Raw genomic sequence first — 8,437 nt, 5'->3', positions numbered from 1 at the left:
TCCTGAGCAGCAATCACTCCCCCCAAGCCACGATCACTCTGCCCAAGCTGCAATCACTCTGCCCACGACTGACCGACCAACACCCCACCCGCCCCCGAGCATGATGTTCTATGGTATGGAATAGCTCTTTGGTCAGTTGGGGTCAGCTGGCCTGGCTGTGCTCCCTCCCAGCTTGTTATGCACCTGACCGAGCAGGAGAAGCTCAAAAAATCCTTGAATAGTCTCAGCACTACTTAGCAACAACTAAAACCATCAGTGTGTTATCAACATTCTTCTAGTACTAAATCCAAAACACAGCACTATGCTAGCTACTAGGAAGAAAATTAACTCTGTCCCAGCCAAAACCAGGACAGAAACATCTGGATTTATGCATGCTACTGTTACAACGGATCTTCCTTCCTCCAAAGAATCAGCTGATCCTCACTGCCCTGTGCCATTGTGCGTATCAGGGAAGATAATATAACTTCTAAAGGGCAGCAGTCCCCATAAATGTGTTAAAGGATCAGTGGGGCTTTGGAAGCCCTATGTTGTTTACCCCATGTATTATTTGCTCCAATGTCCCCCTCCAGATCTGCTCTTCCCTTAAAAAGATTAGTGATACCAATTTGTAGGGGTAATGGCAGTGATTCAGCAAGAACGAGCAAACTGACTTTCTGCTAACAGTGGGTAAAGTTCTAGAAATATCCAGATAAATTACTAAAAATCCAACCTTGTCCTTGCTCAGACCATAATCAAAAATGCTGTGGGTTCTGTCTGAACAAAGAACCCAGCATCCCTCTGTGCCTTCTCTTAGCTCAGCTGAATCTCTCCAGAGATCTTTTTTTCCCGTCATCAGTTTATAATGTGATCTTATTCCCCCACCATCAATTCATACACCTAAAGCTGATCCATCCTAGCCTTCCAACCAAAAAGGTTTGCCTTTGACAACAGCATTTTCTTCCTAACATTCCTCCTCTTTTTGGCTTCCTTTCTAGAATTGTCAGGTTTAACAACAGTTAGAGCACTTGAATTATTTCACCTCTGTATATACTAGTGAACCACTAGCTCTGACAAGAAATTATAGCTGCGTGTAATGAATTCTTTTAAAAAGGCATTGTTAGAAAGGATTCAGGGAACATTTTATGCAGAGATTTTTTCCTAAGCTAGTTTACAAGCTTCCAGTGCAAACTTATTACAGGCATTAGCCTACTGTTCTGTTTTTGTCAAAATCCATATCACGTTGGTTTAGCGTGATTTTGGTTCAGGTGCTTGAAACAATAAGCTTCTCTAATTTTGAGGGCCTTACAGACCTAATTCTTCTGCCTCCGTAGTTCCTCATGTGTCTTAGGAGTTTTGTCAGGACTCAGGAATTAGTCAGAAGGAATGGTAAATATTGACTGGTGTAAAAGTGAGGTAAATGTATTAAAAAGAACATAAGATGAGTTTAACAAAATGTAGTCACTCCATTCATGTTTACATGGGGTATTTTTTCACTGTTCTCTATTCCAGTATGAAGAAGCAGGCTAACAGATTGAGACAGATTTGGCTTCTAAGTAAAGATAGGTGAGAAAAAAGAAGGGCAGTTAAGTACAAATGACAAAATCTAACATGTACTAAATGACTTAAGCAATCGAAATAAATACCACATTCTGGTACTGCATACTACATCCCTTTTTCTGAATTCCAGGTAGCACCTACATGCACTCTGAAAACACTGTACTTCAGCTTATAAAGACAGTTATTTTTACACATATTGAATCTAGAAAGGGATGTCATCTAGAATTTAGAATTACTCAGTAAAACATTTGTTATATCTTTATTCATGATACCGATTTTTTGTGAGACCCTGGGAAAGCAGTAAGACATGCAAATGTAGCTTTTCACATAAGGCTGGACACAGACTGTTTTCTGTCAAGGCTGGAAGTTAAACAGAAACCTGGTCCCTTTGAGCTTAGTCCATGGCAAAACTCCACTTACAAGGCAACAGTATCAGACTCTTAATACTTAATAGCATATAGAAGGACAGTGTGAAATCATAGAACCACTGGGACACATTTCAAATGGAAAATGTGAACTCAAGGGAAGAATGAAATCAAGAAGCACAAAAATTTAGCCCTTGATTTATCCAAATCTGACAGCAGTACTTCATGTAACAAGAAACAGATCAGCTTGGCAAAAGGTTTTCCTTTTTTAAAGGAGGTTTAGTCTGTGATCATGATAGATTGTCCATGGTCAAGAACCCTGCACTGATGTAAAAAACTGGTATTACTTGACACTCTAGTAACAGACTTTCCATTGTGTAACAGTGCTGTTCTGTGTTCCCAGTTTTTTTCACATCTGCTTACCAATGTACTGTATATATTTGGGTGGGTTTTTTTAAGTTGAAAACACAGAATTGTTAGTCCAAATGGCTTTCAGACATGCCTTCAGCATGCTTTTTAATTTTCAGCTCCTTTTCCTTTCAAAAGTTTTTGCAGTTTAGCAACTTCATTTGCATGAATGGACTTCCAAGTTTGCTAGGAATTTGCCTGCAAAGGCTCTATGAACAAATTTAGAGTTCTGCCAATATATCTAGGTGCAACATCAAGACACTCTACCTGAGCCTCTTCACAGATCCATGTAACACTGTTCTGCAAAAATGGACCTTTGCTATGCAAGTGATGTATATAAAGAATGTATCAACTTGTTTTGGAGGCAAAAGTTGCTTTTTCACTGCTATTTATTTCTTCAAAACAAGGCAAGTAAGAAAAAGTAGATTTCTATGACTCTTATTGAGAGTATGAGTAAATCTGCACTAATACAATCCAAAAACTGGGTTTCAGTTACCATAGGCCTTCCTAACCTACCTTTACATTAGCTACCCTAAATATGAACAACAGGTTTAGTTTTAAGCTGGACTATTAGAGTTAGGTATTATTGTGGTTAAATATTCAGAAAGCATAAATGCATCTTTTGAGCTATGGTCCCAGGAGTGGGTCATTCAGGGATGATTGAAAGCTAAACCTATTAATTCAGAATAGATTCATAAAACTGTATTAAAGCCATCTTCCTTTACACTTCTGTTAAGAAGTACAAACCCAGAAATTTACACAGACAAGCAGAAGCTGAAACTGTATGAGTTATTGCTGGGACACATTACATGACTACCTCCTTGCTCTTGTTGCAGACTGGAATAAAACATAGTCTAAAGTGCCATGAAAATGGCTTAAACCAAGTTTGGGTTTTTTTTTTTCAATTTATACTTTGTTGTGAGTGTCTGTATGGGGAACAAATAGTTCAGTACTGTGCAACTATCCAAAATGCAAAATTAATTCTGCAACTAAGTGATAGCATTAGCAACTGATGCAATTTTACAAAACTAACAGGCCTGCTTTCTGCATGCTCCAGTGCACTGGTTAAGGATTTCTGAGTAGAAGGTTACTACTCAGAATACTACTTTTTTTGCGACTTCTCAGAGTGGAACTGCAACTAAAAGGGACGAGCCTCAGCTGTTCTCAGTGTTCTATCTAGTACATGTAGAATTTACAGCTATTTGACTTTTTGGTTGAATTAGGTGAATTTTAAAATAAGTTGCATATATTTTTCACCATATTTATTACAGGCAAGATGCCGTAACTTCAGTTTTACTGTAAGTCTGCTTTTGCTTCTTGCTTTTGTACATTTGTACAGTGAAGCAACTACTGGTTTTCACTGCTTCAAGGTAAATCTAAAGTAAAGTAGTAAAGAAGTAAAATAGTTCATACTTTCATGAAATTCAAAGAGCAGCTTAGGAATATTTTAAATATCTAGAACTGTCTTTTTACTCCCACTCCAAGTTTGGTAGCAACTTTGCACATAAATCAATAAACCACAATTGAATGAAAAAAACCACTTCCAATACATTTTAGAATATTATTGAAGCTGGAAACAGATACATGAAATCAATATTCACAAATTATTCTACTCCCACTGGCTTCAACGAACCTGCAAATGTTTTAAATTAATAATTAATTTCATTTTTAATCTGAACAGTAGTGTAGTATTGCTGACTTTTCTATTTTAATGTGTCTGTGGTGATTTATGCATAAAGAGACTGAACTCAGGAGTCAAAAAATCAAATTTCTTTCAATGAACTTCATATCCTTTCATTTTTAACACTGCTCCTTATTTCCCTACCAGAAAGTTGTTATATTTGTTACCAGTCCAGACACTGAGTCATTCTTGTTTAAACCAGACACTAGGCTCTCTGTGTAATTTCTCTCTCCCCTTCAGAGTTTTTGGGCTGAGAGGAAAATTGTAATGCCAGGTGCCTCCCCTAGCTCCATTTCTAAAGGTATTACTGTAAAAACACACAGAGGTGCTAAATGCTGCCAAGCGGCAATGGAAATTCTCTGAGCTCTGGTTATTTCAGATGCAGCTAAGTTAGGGATTCTGACCATATGTACAGACTTACAGTTTCCGGTTAGAATGCTTCATCTTCTTCTCTCCAAAAACCTCTTTCCTGACATTTTATCATGATGCAGTGGTAGTCACATGGCTTATTTCATATGAGGTAACCTGGCATTTAAAGATAAGAACTCTGCAAGTTTCTCTCTGAATTTTATTTTCTTTTTTTTTTTTCTGAAAACTTTGGTGGAACTTGTAACAGAGCTGAAATTCAAGGATTTAGATATTGTTCATCTTTTGTGTTAAAAAAACTATGTGTGATACAGGATTTAAATGTGGCTGGCACCAGAAACTTGATTGCTCTTTTTTTTGCAAACAAATAACCCTGTAACACTCTGTGGTTTGAATTTATTTTCAAAGGGATTCAGCTTCCTAACTCACTTCTATTGATTGTGTAATATAACTTGCCTACCTATGTATAGATGCTTAGACTCATACACTTCCATTGCAGTGGTGATTTAGTAACTATAGATGTTAAGAAGTTTGAGGTCTTTCAAATGTCATTTTCCAGTAATTCTAGTTTTTACCACTAGATGGCTTCCCAGGATAGTGGATATAGCATCCAGAGCTCCTGAGTTAACGTGTGGGATTGGCTTCATTTTGGCACCCTTAATGATATACACAGTCATAAAACCGAAGTTCTTTCCAGCTCAGCTGTGAAGACATCAGTGTGAGGTTTGACATCCCTGAGCATCTTTTGACATCCTCAAAGCTTTGCATAGTAGATTAGTTCTGATTGCTGCCACAAATACTAACTGCGTGAACAGCTCTCCGTTGAAATGTGCGGTGAGATCCTCCTCAGATGTGCTTAATCAGTACAACTGAAAACATAACTTACCTGCTTAATGCTTAACAGCTCAGGCAACCACGTTGGGGGACCTAGTTACACTACACTTTGCCCCTTCTCCTGTTACAGCATAGTTTAAAGTGCTATGGAGACCTTCTGGTGTTGCAACTATGCCCTCATAGCCGGACAAAAAAAAAAAAAAAGAAGTCTTGGAAAAGGGGAGAAAAAAACCCCACCCTTTGCTGGGGAAAAGTGAGTCTCCCTCCCTCATTCAGAGCCTGCCTTTTTTATTGCCCCGCTACTAAATCATCCGTTTTCAGCAATGCAAGCATCTTCCAGCTTGGAAAATCCATGAGTTGTCACGTTGTTCATAAAAACCACTGTTCCAATGGTTATAGATTTTTATGATTATCAGTGTAGGCTGGATTCAGCCTGGCAATCTAGGGCCAAAAGAAGTTTTCCGGTCCACACCAGCTTATCTTGGGCAAGCAGTTCTCTGCCAGAGCTCTGGAAGGCAGAGATGGCTCCCTTGAACTCAGCCTTAACCCTGACTCTTCCTGGAACTGCTTTTTCGTGGGCTCAGGTCAGCCCACCGCACCTTCTGGCTGGTGAGGGTACGTTAGGGAGGAGGCGGGGGTTGCCCGGCGGGCTTGCAGGGCACACTCAGAGCTGCGAGCCCAACGTGGCAGGCAGCAAGCCCCGACTTGCCGGCTGCAGCTCCGGAGCGAGCGTCCGCCTCAGCCTGCGTGTGCACGGGTGAGCTGGTGTGCAGTGGCTCCCAGATAGCTCGGGGGAGGGGAGAGCAAAGCCAGCCACTCACAGAAACAGTAGTGAAATCTCCCCAACACTTTAACTGTCAATCAGGCTTAATGGGGTATAAAAACTCCCCAGCGCCGCGGCTGTGATAGGCAGAGAGAGCAATAGGGAGAAATGAGTGAGAGCCAGAGCTGAAATAGTGTACGGCGTAATTCCTGCTCTGTGATCACAGATACTCCAAGTGAAAAAAACCCAGGAGAGGGGGCAGAGAGAGGCGGTTATCAGCTCAACCTTTGCAACCGGCTCAGGACAGAACGTCTATAGATATTTATAGCTATTAAAACAAAACCAACAACCTTACCCTGAATAGAGCCTTTCTTAAAAAGAAGGTCCTGGCAATTCTGTCTTATTTAAGCAATTTCCTGAGTCTAAGAATAGAAATGAGCTGCCTGGAAGGCACTGCAGGCTGAAATTTGGAGACATAGGCTGCTTTATTTTATTTTTCCAAGTATAAAAACCTTCCACTTGGATACTGGATTTTTGTGTCGGTCTTTCAAGCGGAGGGATGTATGGTTACTTTTAATTTTACTTTTTTTTCTCTCTTTTAATTTAAAAAAACTGTCTTCCAGTTAAAAAGCAAGGAAACCGTTTTACCTGCATGTGACAACCCCAGAGGACACCGATCAAGAAACAGGGGAGTGACTTGGTCTTCTGCACTACTTTACTCCTACCCCAATTTTTTTAGGGGGAGAGAAGGATTTTTTCCAGTCCAAGAATCTCTGGCCCCCAAGTTTTGGAAGGGGGTTGAAGACTTGTCACCCATCTGGGGGTGCATGAAGGGTATTGGTTTTCTTTCTCTGTTAACTTGGTTTTGTGAAGGGGTGGAAGAGAATTTTGCCCTCCTGACTTGCCTGGAACAAGAGGATGATTTGGAAGTGGCTGGGCGCTTTGCTGCTTTTTCCCCTGCAGATGGTTTATTTGGTGGTGAAAGCTGCCGTGTGCACGGTGCTGCCGCCCAAGCTCCGGGACCTGTCCGGGGACAACGTGCTCATCACCGGCGGGGGCAGAGGCATCGGTCGCCATCTGGCCAGGGAGTTCGCCAAGCGAGGAGCCAGGAAGGTGAGCACGGAGGGGAGGGGGGGAAGCTCCCACCTGCTGCTCTACTGGGGAATCCCCCGGCTCGGAGACTTAAAAGCCTTTTCCCTCACCTCTAGGTGGGATTGATGGGATCGCTTTGAAAAGGTGGGAGGGGAGAAGGGGCACTAATTTTGCAAAACCCTGGCGTGCTGAGCCATTGCGGTGACTTACATTTCAGAAGTTGCCTGCTCCCTCCTTCCCTGCATCCCGTCTCTCCCCATCTCATCTAAGAAAACGTGAAGGTGGGAAAGGGGCCCCCTCGTGAATGCTCCTCTGCTGACAAAGGAGGGGGTTTCGCTCCCGCCTGGGCTCCCTGCGGCGGGGAGAGGAGAGGAGAGCAGAGCTCTGCCAGCCCCATGCTCGCTTGTGCTCGCTTGCCTTCCGGGAGAGGGGCTGAGCACGGGAAGGGGCAAACGGTGTGTGCAGGGGGGCTCTGGCTCTCCGCCCTAATAACGCCTTCTCTCGGGGAAGTGGGGAGAAGAGTTAGGTTTCACCCTGACGGTTTTCCATTTTGCGAAATGAATGCCTTGTGCTTTCTGAAGTCCCTTGCATTTTGCTTTTTGCCAGCCCAGAGCTGTTCAAAGGTAAGATGAATGAAAAAGAAAAGCACAACGTGGGTAGGAGCTGTGAGACTGTCTGCCCGTCTCCTTTGGGAAAGAGGTTGAGAGACTGGACTGCCTGCACAACAGCCCAGAAATGCCAGCGTAGCTGGTGTGTCCCTTCTCTAGCTCAGGAGCTGGTAGTTTACCTTGAAACTTTGTGTTTTCATAAGTACAGGTGTGAATCAATCAGGAATACAAAACCCCCACACCCCCTGTAGCCAGGCTTGAGATTTAAAGTTCCATCTCCCCCTTTATGGGTAATGAAAGGGAGGAATTGTGAAATTAGACAGCTGCATAAATACTTCTCCATGTGAGAGAGGATGAATGAGAGTGAATGAAGATGATGAAAAATACAGAATGAGAGGATATTTAAAGAAAAATTTGCATTTAGTTTGGGATAGTGTTTTGTCACTTCCTTAGGCATGCACTACAGTTTTCTATGTGTGGTATAGAGCTGTTCTGGCATACAACTTTAGGTGTAAAATATGTCAGCATTGAACTTTGATGTTTGCATATGCTTGTGTTTAAACATCATGTTGAGATTTACAAATTCTTGGAGACAGAGCAAACAAATTGACTGACCTTTGGACCCAAGCAATTTGCTGAAAGTGTATTTATATTATCTGTTAGAACACCATGCTTATTTCTTTATTTATTTATTTAGTCTGGCTGGTTGCTCTGCTAAGCTCTGGTATTAAAGTACCACCATTTCTACAGCTAACTCAAGAGCTACTTAGCTGCAGTTCAGCTG

General features: G+C 41.8%; 1 protein-coding gene across 1 annotated transcript in view; it reads left to right on the top strand.

Annotated features, from left to right (window-relative positions):
• The first annotated feature begins 6,095 nt into the window (after nucleotides 1–6,095).
• The window catches only part of DHRS3 (dehydrogenase/reductase 3), a 30,199-nt gene continuing 27,857 nt past the window's right edge, over nucleotides 6,096–8,437 (top strand). The window contains exon 1 of the mRNA XM_035901815.1: nucleotides 6,096–7,066. Coding sequence (XP_035757708.1) covers nucleotides 6,872–7,066 — 195 coding nt within the window. The 5' untranslated portion in view covers nucleotides 6,096–6,871. The remainder of the gene's footprint in view (nucleotides 7,067–8,437) is intronic.

The sequence above is a fragment of the Egretta garzetta genome, unplaced genomic scaffold (assembly GCF_000687185.1).
Source record: "Egretta garzetta isolate BGI_Z169 unplaced genomic scaffold, ASM68718v1 scaffold69, whole genome shotgun sequence".
Classification (NCBI taxonomy): Eukaryota; Metazoa; Chordata; class Aves; order Pelecaniformes; family Ardeidae; genus Egretta; species Egretta garzetta.
The sequence above is the reverse complement of the archived record's forward strand: the minus strand, read 5'-3'. Positions and strand labels throughout refer to the sequence as shown.